The 17,243-nt window shown below is 43.6% G+C and overlaps 1 protein-coding gene across 3 annotated transcripts in view; it reads left to right on the top strand.

Moving 5' to 3' along the window:
* The window catches only part of spred1 (sprouty related EVH1 domain containing 1), a 40,779-nt gene extending 23,564 nt beyond the window's left edge, over positions 1-17,215 (top strand). For all 3 annotated transcript variants that reach the window (XM_044375043.1, XM_044375044.1, XM_044375042.1), the window contains 4 exons: positions 4,080-4,248; positions 8,120-8,166; positions 14,606-14,761; positions 14,902-17,215. In XM_044375043.1, coding sequence (XP_044230978.1) covers positions 4,080-4,248; positions 8,120-8,166; positions 14,606-14,761; positions 14,902-15,597 — 1,068 coding nt within the window. In that variant the 3' untranslated portion in view covers positions 15,598-17,215. The remainder of the gene's footprint in view (positions 1-4,079; positions 4,249-8,119; positions 8,167-14,605; positions 14,762-14,901) is intronic.
* The last annotated feature ends 28 nt before the right edge of the window (positions 17,216-17,243 follow it).

The raw sequence follows: 17,243 nt of genomic DNA, 5'->3' as shown, positions 1-17,243 counted from the left end.
CGGTTATTTAGTCGTTCCTTCTCTTTCAGGCACATTCAGGTGTACACACCGGAGATGGTGCATTTTCTCTGATGAGCTCACCATGAGCCCCCCTTTCCCAGACCCTCCTCTCTCTGTCTCGCTCGCACGCACTCATACACACAGGAAATGGTTGTTTGGCTTTCCTCCATGGCGCAGGTATCTGAAAATAGGAGTGAACTGCGTGATGCTGTGATGCATGATGACATCATCAGGGAGAAGGGCAGATTACTCAGGAGAAGAGAATGTGGGATGAAGGATGTGGGAAATGCACAAAGAGCTTTGGAAGGGACCTAAAGGATGGAATAGGGGCTGAAAATTCACACTCACTCACTTTTCCATGAGTACACAAGTCATTTTCCTACCTTTTTTTTTTATGAGCATTTTCTCTTTCTTTATGTGTAATGTAAAGACTGTGTCAGAAACATTCACACGAATTAAATTAGGAAAATATGTTCCAGGTTGTTCTAACAGTAAATAAGTGACCGAATATGTAGCCTACATGTTTAAATCCCTCAATAGTTAATATAGTTTAACTGTGAGGAAATAGTTGCAAGTTGTATGGTCAATCTGTTTCCTCACAATCGAAGAAGTAACACTGAGGCACCAAAAGATCAACTTGTACATTGTGATTCTAATCCTTATGGCTTTTGCTTTACTTGCTGTAAAGCTTGTGACCTTCTTGTCACACACTCGTGCTGTGTTGTAGATGTAAAACAGATCCAGTAGATGCACTGGGATAATCCTGAGTCTCTGGTAATGAGAGTGTAAATCTGTGTTGTGTGTGTGTGTGTGAGAGAGAGAGAGAGAGAGAAAGATATAGAGAGAAAAAGAACTGACTGTCAGAAAACAGAGGAGGCCACCATGATGCACAGAGTCTGTCTGCTCCTGACAATCTGACATTAGAGGCTTGTTACAACAGGGTGTCTAAATTACCTTTTTTTTTTTTTTTTTTTTTTTTTAATCTTCTTTGACTGAAGACATTTTATGTGCGTTTTGTGTTTACAGCCTGTTTATATTTGTACGTTGCTATCCGAGCGTGTGTGTGGCACAGGAAAGGGTGTGACGGGAATGCCGTTGTTCAGACAGGGTATAGACATGGCTCAGATACCCCGACGACTGCTCTGGGATGTGGTAAAACACCCCTATCACCACCAGAGTCTACCCCCAGCCACCACAACAAACACCCAGCCATATGTAGGTCTGTCGGGATGCCACCCAGTGCCAGGGTGTTGGCGTCAACCACAGCGCTACCGACAGTCTGAGGGCATCAGAAGAAGAGAGACAGAGTGATGAGTCCAAGACAACAACAGCAACAGACAAAACCACATTGGAATATGCTAGCCATGCCAGAAAGAGATGCAGGGCAATATCTGTTCTTGTTACCACAGAATTGTTTAAAACAGTTACGTCAGTGTTTTGATTACAGAGGTAAAAGAAAGACCATAATTATGTTGTATGAATGATGTTGAAAAGGCTGTTTGGTTTGAACTTGTTGTGCCTAAAACAGAAAAGAAAAATGCAGTTCCATATTTCAGATGTTTTTCGTGATCCTGAGGGAGCGCAGTGTTTTTAATTCAGAATAGAAAAGCATGTCCTAACCATGATAGGAACCTGGATAGAGGAAAACAGATAAGAGATGGAGTTTTATATTTAAAAAAAAAAAAAAAGGCAGAGTTTCAGCTGGCAGATATGATGTGATTTGGGTGCATAAGAGATGAGGAATCAGGGAAAGAGACGTGTGTAGTCAAAGAGCAGGAAACAGAGGTGGAGCCAGATAGACGGAGACGGAAGAAGAGAGGTGGAGGGGATCTGTCTATAAGCGCAGTGATGCGGCACAGAGTGTACTGGTGATGACTCAGCTGGCTCTCCATATAGCTACCAATCACTCTCCTTCTTGCCCCCTCCTTCCTTTCTCTCTCTCTCTCTCTGTCTCTCTCTCCCTCACTCTGATTCTCCAACTCTCTTAAAAACTACAGATCTAATTGGTCGATGATTATTTACCATACTGGCTCTCGGATTATGACAAATCTCTGGCTAAGCTCTCTGCCACTCCACCTCGCTTCCTGTCTTTCATAGTCTTGGTGTCCCTCTGATTGATACAGCTGTGAATGTGGTGTAGTCCAGGCTTACTGGAAATAGCTTTGCCTCGGGGCAAGAGCCCACTCGTTTGTTTCCACTGTTAACATTGTCATTTGTTAGCAAAATGTGTTTTATTAGCTGTAAGCCTTGGGGTTATTGGGTAAAAAATATCAATATCAACCAATGCTAATACACAGCAATAACTTTTATATGCTCAAAACAAATATTATTTTATCCCAAGACAATCAAGATTATTATATATCCTTTCATTCCAAAGCAATTAATACTTTATTTAGTGTTTTTGTTAAAATGAGATTATCAGGTTGTAATTATACACTTTACATTGTTAGCAAGGCACTGTTCATAGATTATAACCGATTGTTCCCACCTGGTTTCTCGTGTGCATGTAAGTGTAATCTCTCTACCCCCACCCCCCATTTCCGCTCTCACGCTATCTCTTCACTACTCCCGGCACGTCTCACCTGCGTCTGTCTCTGTCCCCTCTCCTCCTCTTAACATCTCCAAACCTCCGATCCGTTTCTGTCCGGGTGGCTCCTCCTCCTCTTTTCTCCGAGCGCTGTATGGAATGTGGTGTTAAGTGTCGTCCTTCCATGCAACCGTGATACTTCCTCTTCTGTCAGCCTTGCTGCACGCTCACCTTACCTGCTCCGGCTCCATTCAGTCTCGCCTCCACAATCAGCCCCAGAGGCAAAGCAGACCCCCCCTCCACCCCCCCCACCCCTTCCTTGCCACCCCATCCTGCTCACATCCATCCCTCTCTTCTTCCCTCTACCTCATCCACTGGCTCTGGGTAAACACGCAGGCTTAACCCTTGCCCCCAGCTTTTCTCGGGGAGGCAACAGTGACATGAGGGCAGATATCGAAGGACGTCTTTCACATGCAGAAAAATTATGTCACGGTACGCTTTCAACCAGCATAACCAGCATTTCTCACCCAGACACTGAAACGTGGACCTGTGTACTTGAGTGATCGCGCTCCCTCTCTGACACACACATCACATATCATCAACCTCTAGTACAACTGCCACGTATCAACCTCTTTAAGTGTGCATGTTTGACTGTTGTCCAGATCCAGGGGGAACAGTGCCATCTGCTTTCAGTTATCGAGCATTGGTTTGCGACCATTATTCTCTGACAAGGCATTCATGCCACAAAGATGCACGGTGTGGCACTTGGGTCATTGAGCTTTTCATCACACCAGCTCCCGCAGTCATGTGTTCTCTCACGTAGATCACCGCGCGCATGCTCACACATTCACACCCCATTAAGCCACTCTCATACACGTTTTTGTAAAGAAAAAACTCAGACTGTAATGGCCGTCTCTCATTTCATTTAATCTGCCTAGAGGAAGGCCGGGAGGTGGCCCAGTAGTCCTGATTAATAATAGGCTTTGGAAACACAGTCTCTCTCTGCCACACACTTTGGCTGCCTGGCTCCAAAACATACTCAGCCCCCCCCCAACCCCCCTCTTTTTCTGCCACCACCACTGCTTTCCAACTTTATCATCATCTGTAATGAAAACCCCACCATTTAGAATGTGTTTTACAAATTATCCAAAAAAGTATGTGAAATTATTGGGCTTAGGATGATTTTTTTTTTCTTTTGATTTCTATTTTAGAAACTCTGGAGTTATGTGTAGTTTCAGTTGCAGCCCCCCCCCCCCCAAATCACGTCGTGGTGGAATGATTGAATGTGACACATTTAAACAGCTTAGGGTGAGGAATAAGATGAAGGATTTACATCTGTGTTCCCCCAAAGAGTCCTTCCCACAGACCTTTAAAATGATGCAGTTTCCAGTCTGCATACTACCAACTTATAGCTTGACAGTCTCCCAAATGGAATTTAAACTTTCTAGCACTGCCTGGGTCTATAGAGAACCGAGTTGTGTGACCCCACGTTTAATTGTCACCACACCTTGTTGTTTCACTCTCGACTCTGTGTGTGTGTTTTTTTTGTCAGGTGGTGCTGGAGTGTGTCCTGCAGAAAGACCTAGTATACAACAAGGTCAACCCAATCTTCCACCACTGGAGGATCAACGACAAGAAGTTCGGACTGACCTTCCAGAGTCCCGCTGATGCCCGTGCCTTCGACCGGGGTATACGCCGGGCCATCGAGGACATCAACCAAGGTGGGCATATGTGTGCGAATATGTCTGCTTGTGTGTGTGTGTGTGTGTGTGTGTTTTTTTAGTTTAGAGCAGGTAAAACCAGATAACAAAGTCAGGATCAACTCAGCGGAACGTCCCTTAACTTGGGAATCAAGCAACCAGCATCGGCTATTGTTTCCATATCAAAAAATCAGAGTAGCCCACAGAATTCTCGCTGCCATGTTTTTTTCACTCCTCTCAGCCTATCATCATAACACCAGGTTTGTTTGGAATTCCCTCTGAGAGGTTGCACTATACTATGCATGTTGGCAGCCATCCAATACGTGTAAAATAATATGGGTGTATGTGTATGAATGCGGCATGCATTCTGCTGGCGGGTGTCTGCAGCCTGTATTCCTGCCTGTTTGTCATTGGCTTGTAATGGCTGACCTAGCATCTGTTCTAGGAGAGATGCATAGTGTTGATTAGCGTTGATGACTCCCCTCAACCCCCCCCCACCCCCCCCCACCGTGCTACCTGCTCACTCACCCAAGCATGACCCTTCCTGTGTTATCTTATCAGTGCCAGCTGCCCAGATAAACTCTCTACTTCCTGTAGAGACTGGCAAGGCAAAGCTGTGCCCAGACAGTGGGTGATATATGACAGAGCGAGAGAGGGGAGGGAGGGTTGGTGAGAAAGACTCAAAGAATGGGTGGCAACCTGAGATGAGGGCAGAGTTTTAGTCAGAGGAAGCTTGACTGGGTCAGGCTTTTATGTTGCTCAGACTTATTAAGTAAGTTTGAGGACTGGCTAGGCTAGTCTTAAAAAAAAAAAAAAAAGCCAATGTTTGGTTTGATCAGTGTACAGCGTGGTATTCATTCATTCTTTTAATTTTTTTTTTTAAATGCTAAACTAGATATTACACTCGAGTGGAGTTGAGTCTCTGAATTGAGTTAGCAGCTTTGGGTCCTGATAAGCATTATTTTTTAGTTCAGTGCCAGAGGTTGCAAAGTCATCCAATTAGCAGGAGAATCGCCAGCTCAGCAATCTGCCACCCAGCCCCATATTACACAAGAGGCTGGCTGGCTGGCTGGGGAGCTATAATCTTCTTTACTCTCTAGACCCGGGAACCCTGGGGAGCGTAGAGGAGGTACAGCAGAACATATCGTAAAGGCTTATCACCGCTGGGCATCAGTAGCTTCTTGCCCACAACAGTTTATCTTGGATTTGAACTTCCTGGGCACCAGTCCACACAAATTCTAGGTGAAAGGTAATCACGGGCAACAACTGTCGAGCTGGCTTTGCAAATAGCTTCGACTCTCAATTTCAAATGAAGGAGGAGAGAAAAGAATCATGGATTGCTTTAAACGTAAAACTATATTAATCAGCTATTGGAGGTCATCCATCAGGGCTGCTTGGTTGGTGTGAGCGTGTTGGCCTATGGCTGTAATGACATCAAAACGGTTCGCATTAGAGCTGAAATGATCAGCTGATTAATAGATCAGTTGGTTGAAAATTAAACGGCAACTATTGTGGTAATCAATTGATCTTTTTTTGCCAAAAAAAAGCTGCTTCCAGCTTCTTAAATGTGGATATTTGCTGGTTTTCATAGCCCTCTGTGATAGTATATAGAGTATTTTTGGATTTGGGGCAATAGGAAGACAACACCTTTGGCTCTGGGACACATTTTATAGATTAATTGAGAAAATAATTGTCAGAATAATCAATAATGAAAATAATAGTTGCAACCCCCCTTTCACACAGCAAGATGTGGAAACATCTCTGATAGCGGGACAGGGTGATTAAACACATTTCCCCGTAGCTGACGCAGAGGCCGTACAGTATTGTGTCTGCTAGTAAATGCTTCAACTCTTTCCTGTGAATGTCAGCTACAGCAGGTGATGGTGAGTTTCAACTCCCCAGTGCTTGCACTTCTCTCTCTCTCTCTCTCTCTCTCTCTCTCTCTCTCTCTCTCTCTCCTTCCCCTGCTGTCCTCTCCTCCCTCTGTTCTCCTTTCTCTCCTGGCATCTTCTGTATTCTGCCAGTGTTGTGTAATGCCTCTCCTCAGTGCAGGCGGACGGGCAGGCAGGCAGGCGGGCAGGCAGGCAGGCAGGCAGGCAGGCAGGCAGGTTCTTCTGTATTCCTGTTGCATCGTTCTGCTGCTGGACTGCTGCGTTGAATGTGTGTGGGGAGAAAAAGAGGCAGTGAGAGAGAGAAAGGGAGAGAGAGAGAGAGAGAGAATATGTTTTGCCTGTGTGTATGTGTGCGCACGTGTGTGTATCAGTCTTGCAGTCCTCTGTTGCCATGGCAACACTGGGCACATGGCTCAGGCAGCTTCGCGGCCCAGCACTGCCAGAGTCGTGCTGCAGGAAGCCTCTTTCTCTCAGTAGTGAAGAAATGCATACACACATACACCTTCCTCCATGTGATTCAGAGACACAGACACACCGATGGACAGACGGTGTCTAACACAAGCCCAGTGAAATCTTCTCTGTCCTCTCTGTGGCGGAGACATCACTGCCATGTATTGCTGTGCTCGCTTCACTGAATGCAGACAGGCTGGCTGTTGCCTCAGCGCTTCAAATGAGGCCTTTAATTAAGTGAACCTAAGTTTTAAAAAGAACCTCCTCCTGATGCCCCAGGTACAAACAGTTTCCCCTTCATCCCAATGGAAGTGGTTTAATCGCTGTTTTGCCACAACTGTAGCTGCAACCATTTTCTCATGTTTTAAGTTTCTTTAACAGTGTATTCTTTTATCTGGAATATGTTGGCTGCTGTTGCTTCTCGTGCTAGGTTTGCTTTCAGCAGACATACAGTAGTGTTGTGTTTTAATTAAAGAAGGGTGAAACTACAATATTAGTTTGAATTCCTGTACCGGTAAAGTTATAATTATACTAAATGACTCTTCTGGAGCCAGACATGCAGAAACTACTGAGTGTACATGTAGCTTGTTCAAATTTCGTTTTAAATATTTGCATTTCTTGTCACTTTGTTGTTGGACTTCATTACATCTCCAATCAAAGGAGAGAAAATCAGCTTGGTAAATTATAAGACCAATAATGTAGGATTGGAAACCGATTAAGCTAGGAAGGTACTGCATACCAGAATAGTTACTATTCTGACGTTACTTCATATGCTGTTTGGCACTACTTTTTAGTGACGTCAGTGTCTGTTGGGTTTGCCTGACACCATCCACAGAAGCTGTTATTCTCTGAGGTAATGAAAAGCTGTAACACGGTCAGCCTGATACCTGAAACATAAGCTCTGACTCCAGCATCTGCAGACGAGGTGTTTTGGATGCGGAAATGGCGCATGGTGTTTTAGCCGAGGTCGGGGGTTACATTATTCTACGCATGCATATTTCATTAACTTCTGTGTGCCCCACTGACACAAAGCAGCTTTCATTTCTTCCCCCCCCCCATTAGGCTACAGTCAGAGGAAAGCAGAAGTCTTGGCCTATTTTGGCCTTGACAAGAATCAGTGTTGTAAATGTGTAAATGTGGTGGCTTTAACTTGCTAAGAAGGGAAGATGTCACCCATTGACAGTGAAGTAGTTTTTGATGAATTAAATATAAGAATTGTACTTAGGGTTTTAAGTGGAAATATATTTTTGGTTTCATGCATTTGTGCAAGGAAGTGGATGGAAGTGGATTAGTTTGCGTCTGGGAAAGGATTTCACTAGTGGACCATGAGATTGTGTAGTGTACAAAAAGCTGATTCTACATGTCAGTAATATCATTGGTGTTTGTGTGAGGTTTTCTTTGAGATGTTACATAGATCACGTGCTGTTATTTTATTTATCTAAGCCTGTTGTGGCTTACTGACTGTAGGTATGCTGTCTACTATTAAGTGGATAAAATGACCATGTCAGTACTCTAATCTTCCTCTCTTCTGTGTTCTTCCTCTCTTCCAGGTTGTCGGTCGTTTGGGGAAGGGGATACTCCCGAGGATGGACTACCGGTGAGTGAGATCAGAGCTGAGACGTTCTGGCTGTTTTAGAAGAAAATGTGTATTATTGTTGTTTTTCTTGCGTACTTTGAGCAGTTCAGTTTTCCCCGTTTGAGTGCGTTAGGCCAAAAGTATTTCAGGTTTAAGAATTGTTCACCACATATCTGTGTAAAGTGCACTTGTGTAAGTGTAATGTTGGATTTTATAAAGTCATATTTATCATTCCACTCTCCCTCACTGCTGTAGAGGAGGCAGGTCGTAGCTAGAACCCGAGCCATATGTTTTGAGCCCTGATGTGTCCCAGCCAGGCGCTGACACCTGCCTTTGTTTTCTAACAGTTGTTCTTAGAGATTTACAGGTGTTTAACCAGTGCCAGCCAGACCCTGAGGTGAAGCTGGGTGTTGGCCAGCAAATGTGCTAGAGCAGGCTTAGCCGTCTCTATCATTCCACCATGGTAGCTGTCACTCTTGTTACATTTGATGCCGATATAATAACTATTGCCTCAGGTGCTGGTTGTTCAAAGGCAGCTTGGTGAAAATTCTCTGTGATTTCAATGTTATCCAACCTGCCTGTGATTCTTCATGTGTCGGGCCTCCTTTTTGTTGATAGGGTGAACACTGCATGTTAAGAATGGTATGTATTTGCCCTGTTCTTTGGCATGTGGCACTCTATTGACTATCAACATGTGTGGTTAAGAATGCTGTTCTCTCTTTAGCGGAGACAGACAGCAGGTATATAGTTCAAGCTTACACACCCATGTTCATTTGTTTTAGATATCAGGCCTGTTACAGCAACGTCAGTCACCTGTTCTGCTTCTGATTGCAATGTAGGTGAAAAGTTTATGGGAGGAAGTGCAGTTCTTCTAAATGCATACTTGAGTCGATATAGAAAGCCCAGAGATATAGAAAGCTCTGCACATTGTAAGGCAGTCCAATACAGCAGTCCTGCAATGAGTGCTACATTTGTGAAACTTAATGAAATGCTGTTAGCACAGTGTCAAAGATGTGTTTATGAAACTCTAGTAATTGTAGTTTGTGGTGTAGACAAAGGTACAGCCTCAAAATCTACAACAGAACTGAGTGAACACGGAAACAACTAAGATAGTTGCCTCAAATATATAATTAATAGTAGCTGGACTGTTGTATTGCATTTCATGGTGTTTCTTATTTTTGACATCATACCATACCGCCTATTAAATTCTAGTTTAAGGATGTGGTGTTCATAGCACTTACCAGAGGCTTGTCATCACATTTGACCCCCCTCACTCCCACACCCACCCCTCCCTATTATCTGACGCCCTGAATGAGCAGTGAAGGAGGGAGCTGCGTTCCTGTTCCTGTGGCGAAGTTCCTCTTTAAGGAATCAGCCTGAACATACAGGAAATCCAATGGCACCACTGTTGCTAGGCAGCGGGGGGGAGGGGGGCTAGAAGGGGGTGTTCACAAGGTTCAGTGAGTGAGCCACCGAGGGTGTCACCATGGTGATTTGGCACCCGAATGTTGCGGTCGGAGACCTGGGCTACAGAGAAAGAGAAGTGAACCAGTGGTAAGTGCTGCAGCCAGAGAACTAGCAAAATACCACCACACCACAAGGTGTGACATTAGCTGTGTTGCTTTATTCTCCATCATAAAGTCACACCACTGTTTGTACTGATACTTTTATAGAATATCAGCTCTCACGTCATACACAGGCTCATGAAGGAATACATAAATTCCTGTGTTCGGGTCTTTAGTTTGTGTTATTGCTGTGCACTTCTAGAAGTCACTCTTGAAAAAAATATCAATCTCAATGAGATTACCTAACTTATAATAAAGTTAAAATAAAAATAAATTTAAAAAAGTAGTAGATCTGCCCTGAGTAGCTGTGACCTTGTCTGGAAAACTCACCAGAGTCTCATCAGAATGAGGGGTTACCACCTAGCCTTGTTTAGTGATTAGATTCAGACATCTCTAGAAAATGTCTTTAAGTATTTGAAATGACTGGAATTCATGATAGCCTTGTGTTATTTCAAGCATTTGAATGATGTATGTGTGAGTAGTGCGTGTGGTGTGTGTGTGTGTCAATGTAAATGCGTTCAAGACTGTCCTCTCCACCCACATCCTGCCCACTGAGGCTCAGCACCCACTTGTATGGCCTTCACAAGCAGATCACATTCTTCCTCTAACTCAGAGAGACACACACACAACACACACACACACTGTATGCACATGCAACATACTTTACCCATTAAAAAAAAAAAAAGAAGAAAAAAAAAAAAGTGGTTGCACAACACTCTACTCAGCTGTGATGACCCAGTGCCAGGAATTATGTTGTACCACCGCAGTCCTTCCGCTAGTACAAAGTAAAATGCATTTTTTTCGAATGCCACAGGAAAACATCCGCATCTAATTTAGCACTGGCAGGAAGTTTTCTCTTATCAGTTTAGTACACAGAGGTTTTGTTGGCCAGTTGATTTTTACAGCCTGACTGGTAGACCAAAAACTTTCAGGCTGGTTTGGTGCGGCTTGATAGGGCTCCATAAAACACCATGGAGCCAGGTAGAAGAGTGGTTTAAAGGAATAGTTCCACATTTTGGGAAATACACTTGTTGTTATTCTTCTTTGTTGCTTTGTGTTAGATGAGATAAGATTGATACCACTCGTGTCTGTCAACGAAATGGTTCAGCGGTTAGTACTGTCTGACACACTTGCACACTTACATACTTGCCCCACAGCAAGAGTGTCCTGGGTTCAAACCACAGCCTGTCCCAGGTCCTTTCTGTGTGGACTTCCCCTCGTGTTTGTGTGGTTTTCCTGACATAGACATAGATTTAATCCTCCTGTCAGTGCCCCTGACCACTTTTATACAATAGGATGTATATAGGATGAGTCAAATGCAGAGGTCAAATTTCTTTTTAATTTATGTGAGTGCCGGGAAATGACAATAAAGAAATCTTAATCTGAATATGAAGAAGCTACAGCCAGCAGTTGCTTAGCTTAGCACAAAGACCGGAAAGGGCTAGCCTGGGTCTGTCTAAAGGGTTTGTCCAAAACTCACCAGTTAACAAATTATGTCTTTATTTTAATCCGTTCAAAAACCAAAAGTGTAAAAATACAACAATTAGTGATTTTTAAGGGTGTTTATGCATCAGACTATTTCTTGACTGGCTACATTGACTTCACATTGACCTATATGGATTAAACAAATGAGATATAATGTAATTAGTGGGCTTCAGAGGTACTGGTAGGCAGATTTTATTACGTTTGGACTGAACCAGGCTAGCTGTTTCCAGTCTTTATGCTAAGTTAAGCTCTCCTAACTGTAGCTTCATATTCAGCGTACAGACATGTATGAGAGTGGTATCGATCCTCTCAACTTGGCAAGAAAGCATGTTTCTCAAAATGTCAAACTCTTCTTTTAAGGGATAGGTGGGGACTAGCCTAGAACTTGACTGTAGTACTTTGATTTTTAGTTAACTTATTATGATAAGACCTATTTCTAGAGTGTGAGAAACCGATATGACAGACAACCGTTTACTGTTTCTGATCGAACATCCAAACTTGCTCACAGCCTTTTCTTCTCTATTCTTTTCTATCTTTAATACAGAGTTATTGCGTTACAGGCTATATATCTGCAAGGACGCAGCTATCTGCCAGGATCTGTCTATGTCATGCATCAACGCAACAGCATGTTGATTTGTTGATATGAGCATGGCCAACATCACAATAGTAGTGAAAAATGGACCACGATAAACGCTCTAAAGTGTGGCTTCACTTTATTAAAGCAAGCAACAAGGCAAAGTGCGATGCATGTGGGACCAAACATTTAAGGCAGCACGGCGTTGATCTAAAAGAATGTTTGGCGTTTGATGTCTTGTGGTCTCCTAGCCTGAGCGTGTCATCAACCAGCACTAGCACCTCACTAGCCATAACATACCTTCTGTTTTGATGTATTGACTTTGTTTATTTGGTTGCAGCAAGGTGTTAGTTCTAGCATTTTTGCCCCTATTGCTCTGACAGACTTGCGTTTTTCGTGTTTCATTGCAAGGATACACTAGCAAGGAAAAACTTGCACAATGTATTCCTTAGGGCTTTGGGGACTGACAGACATGATTAGTTTATTTCAATTTCACATTGAATAAAACAACAAAATTTGAGGTTGTCGAGCACCGGAATCCGTCCTACAGTAGGAACCTCACTGCTACCTTTTTCAGTCGTTTTTCACGGAATACCACAGCATCCACAAGAAAATGTATGTATTGACTGGATGGTATGTTTTTATTGTACAATTTACTTTGTAAATGTTCAGTTAAAAATACTTTGAATTCACTTATTTTAATGAAACGATAAAAGATATTTTTGCTATCTCAACATTTGACCTCTTCTATTTACCATATTGGCATTGAAACTGGGCATTGATAAGAACTGGAATCGATGAGCAGTATTGGAATCGATAACATGAAAACGATACCCAGCCCTAGCCCCCACGCATGCCTTTGAATGGAGGGGCTTAGGCAAGCGCTTTAAAAGGAAGCCCAAGTCTGTTTCCCATTTCGCCCCCCCACCTCTCCACCCCTCGCTCCTTTCTCTTTCTCTCACATACACACACAGCTGTCATCTGGCTTTTTAAGTTCTGTGCTGCATTTCTCCAGCTGGAGCTGGTTTATGACATTCCCTCGGCAGACTCTTTGGCCTCTCGCTCTCTTTCTCTTTTCTCTCTCCTCTCTCTCACACACACACACACACACACACACACACACACACACACACACACACAAATACAACACAAGCTCATTTTTTCCTGTTCTGTTCTTTCTCTTCTCTCCCTCCACTGTCTCCTATTCCTCACATTCCCCTGCAGACGCTGTGGATGTGTGTTACACCACTTGGTATGTTTGGAGGCAAAGAAGGAGCAAAGTCGCACACACACACACACACATACACACACACACCATGTGTTAGCAGTCTAGAGAGGAGGGAGGGGGGCAAAGTGGAGGAGGAGAGAGAGAAAGAAAAAAGAAGAGAAAGAGAGGGAAAAAAAGAAGTCAAAGGAAGCATCTCTTAGCAACCACAGGACAGTAATTACTGTAGCAGCAGCTGGGAGCAAACCAGATTTCCGCTGTGCGTTAAAGCACTGGCGTGGGCTACTTTACACACGGCACTGACTAACCAGAGCCAGCAGCCTCCTCCACACGCAGAGCAGAGAGAGGGAGAGAGAGAGAGAGAGAGAGAGAGAAAGAGAGAGAGGGTGGGAGGAGGAGAGGAGGACTAACCCTGCCTTGATGAGGTCGGGGTGTGTGTGGGAAAGAGGGACAGCTAGCCAGTGTGAACAAGGCTTGAATACGGTTGGATCGGGATTGAACGGCGTGTGTCCATGTTTGTGTATTTCTGTGGGACTCGAAGAGAGGAATAACACCGAAGACCTTTATTTTAAAGTTTATTTGGATCATTTTTCAGAAATAAAATGACAGTATTTACAAAGAATGCACTTGTATGAATTGAAATTTTGAATTTAATCGACCCTGATTCATATTTTTATATAATTTTCATAGAAGAGATGATGTTTGGTGCATGAACACGCTGGAAGTTGTTCAGATGGTCGCGCTGACTTAATGCTGGACCCAAAATATCATCACAAGGCTCTTGATGTAATAACTGACTATCCTCCTCCATCACCTCTGCACACATGAATCATGAAATAGCCATCACTTTTGGTTTTTGTTGCTATGAGTAATGAAGTATTGTATTATTTCTACTGGAGCCATAAGTATTTATTCCTGTGGACGTACAGAAATATACTTTTGCTGTATTTATAAAACTGTATTTGATGCCGTCTGTGGCATTCACAAGATGTTATTTATAGACATTATTGATGTCAACAGTTAGCTTTCCCTCTTGTAATTATGACATTGTTCGGCGTTCACCTCGCACGGTTTCCGACATTTCTCTCCTTTTTAAATTTAGTTTTTTTTATTCGAATGTTTCAAGCGCCTCTTTTTTAGGCCCATGTCTGTAGGTTTTTGCATCAGTTAAAATGTTTGTGGGAACACATGCAAGGCTGATGGGAACTCTGAGTTCTTAACAGAAGGGCCTTGAGTCATCACCACACAGCACACTCATATGGCCAAGTGTAGGCGCAGGATGCCCCCTGGTGGTGAAGAGTGGAGAACACACACACACACACACACACACACACACACACACACACACACACAGAGCCTACACACCCTGTAGTCAAAAACGGTCGCTGAATTGATCTGGTAGTGAAATGGTAACATAGGGTGTTAGAATGACTGATGTTTACCAGAGCACAAAGTGTTCTATGTTTATGACTTTGCTGGCTTTTCTTTTTCTTTTACGTGTGTCCATCTGAGAAATTCTGTCCTTCACTTGGAAGAAGAGAAAGTTATGAAATTTACTTTTTTCTGTGAACTATCTCCAAACTTACCTATTTCTTCTCTGTATTTCTCCAGGTGTGTGATGAGCCTCCCTCTATCTGTACCCCAATGAAAGAGCCCTTCTCTCCCTTGAACAACGTTGTCTCCACCGAGCCATTCAGGGGCTGCTACGTCCGCACCCAGCCCTTCGACGAGTTCCCCTCTAGCATCCGCCGCTACCTGCCTCCACAGGTCCGCCTCTGCTCAACACAACCAATTGCATTACATTTCCCAAAATCTGAATTATATGTTCCATAAAAATAATTCAAAATAATGTCTTTTAATGTCGCATTGTTGTTGAGCGCTGACTCTCAACTTCCCTCTTCTCGAAGGTCTCTAAATCGACTCGTCATGTCAGCTTTCACATGGACGAGGAGGAGATCGTTCGCATCAACCCACGCAAGGACGTGCTCATCCGCGGCTATGAGGACTACCGCCACCCTGTCATGTGGAAACAGGAGGCTGACCGCGAGGATCTGGACTTCCCCACCGCCTTCCACAAACTGGACAGTAAGAAGTGCGAGTACCTCTTCCCCGACGGCCCTGGTGGGGACTCCCACTCTGGTTCTGGTATGGGCATTGGAACAGGTATGGGGCTGGGTCTGGGCAAGGACACAGCCATCAAGACTCAGCCCTCCCCCCTGCTCAAGTCCAAGAAGGGCCGACGGCGACGAGAGGACGGAGAGCGTTCGCGCTGCATCTACTGTCGAGAGATGTTCAACCACGAAGACAACTGGCGGGGGCAGTGCCAAGACGCCCCCGACCCGATCAAGCAGTGCATCTACAAAGTCAGCTGCATGCTGTGTGCCGAGAGCATGCTGTACCACTGCATGTCCGACTCCGAGGGCGACTTCTCGGACCCCTGCTCATGTGACACATCTGACGAGCAGTTCTGCCTACGCTGGCTGGCCCTGGTGGCGCTCTCCTTCATCGCGCCCTGCATGTGCTGCTACCTGCCTCTGCGCGCCTGCCACCACTGTGGTGAGGCTTGCCGCTGCTGTGGGGGCAAGCACAAGGCCGCAGGGTGACCTGACGCCGGACACTGGGACACCCTCAAAGCTAGCTAACACAGGAAGTGGATAAAAGCGGAAAATTAAAAAGCCGGCATCCTTTTTTCATTCCCCTCTCAGACGGGGTGATGTTGTTGATCCCCAGCTCTGAGGGCTTTTGGAGATTTCAGTTTGTGTTTGTCGCCGACAAGCAGCAGTGGAGGACAAACCATATGCTTTGTGGGAGCTCTGGGCATCAAGCTAAGTTCAGGAGCTTAATCGGAGGAGTAGAAGAGGAGGAGGCGTTAAGATTAATAGACTTGGAGATGTTACTAAACACACCTGTACACGTACACACACACAACACATACACAAACACACACCTCTCTCACATTCACACTCATGCATTGACAAAGCCAGGCCACAAATGTCAGAACTCTACTACAAGTAATGTGTAACTTTATGAAGGAAAATTTGTCTTTTGTACAGAGAGCGACAAGTTAATGACAAAAAAAGAAAACAAAACTATTCTGCGTTCAGAAAAAATACTTGCTGTTTGAGTATGCTAAAAGGGATATGTTCTTGCTTTTTTGTGAATTTGCAGTTGGGTAACAGTGGCCTTTCCTTCATGGCTTCAACATTTGCTGACAATGTAATTACTAGACAGAAAAAAGTGCACTAGAAATGATATTTTCCCCCCAGAGTAAAGGTAACCCTCTCAAATGGATGTGGTACATTAACCCACCATATTTAGCATAATTTTAACATTTGAGAGATGTCGCTGTGGTGGATGTTTGGCCAATTTTATTCCTTGTTTTCCTTTCAATCGAATGTTAAGAAACTCAAAAAGTAACAGCTTGTTTTTTTGAAGGTACAGCTCGGCATAGCTTTTGACATTCATTTAGAAGATGTTAAAATGATTACCTTGCCTTCTCAAGGTGATTTAGACCATTTGATTGCATTCCAAAATAAAGGGATTGATTCCATGATTAGAAGGGAAAAAATGGTAATGACTTTACCATGCTGACTTCCCCGAAAAAATATTTTTTCCACGTCACAAAAAAATAAAAAAAAGCATCAGAACCTCTTGAACCATTTTAAATTGAAACCGATACACATGACAATTTCATTCACTTCAGTGAATTTCAGTTTGAGTCCAGTTATTTACTGCTGTAGTGAAATTGGTGTTTTTGTTTCTTCATTGTTATTTTCCTGCTCATTTTTTATAATTATTTTTGAAACAAAGGCTGAAATGTTGCTCAACCAGCAAGTTTTGTTTTGGTGAGTAAGGGGTTACAATGCTCCTTGGTTAAATAATGAGGCACTTAAATTAGGCTATTCTTTGATTGAGAATCCCTCTGATTTTGGAATTAGTCTGTACATAAATTTCACTAATTTAACATCTAATTTGGCGTCTTTAAAGCACTGCTCTCCAAGCTTTGGTTGCAGCACCCTCTCCAAATTTCCATGTTTGTCCCACAATCAGTTTTTTTTCTTTTTGTTTTCTTAATTTCACCCTCATATCCTGTCTAAGTGTAGTATTACGTTGTTCTTAAAAAGTTAGTCCACTCCTTCCATGTGTCTCCATTTAACAGGTCCTGAATGAATGCGTTTCAGGAATGCTGAGTATCTTAGCTATTAAAAAAAAACATACAGATGTTGTGTGTTTGTGTGTGTGTGTGTAT

The sequence above is a fragment of the Thunnus albacares genome, chromosome 15, assembly GCF_914725855.1.
Source record: "Thunnus albacares chromosome 15, fThuAlb1.1, whole genome shotgun sequence".
Classification (NCBI taxonomy): Eukaryota; Metazoa; Chordata; class Actinopteri; order Scombriformes; family Scombridae; genus Thunnus; species Thunnus albacares.
The sequence above is the reverse complement of the archived record's forward strand: the minus strand, read 5'-3'. Positions and strand labels throughout refer to the sequence as shown.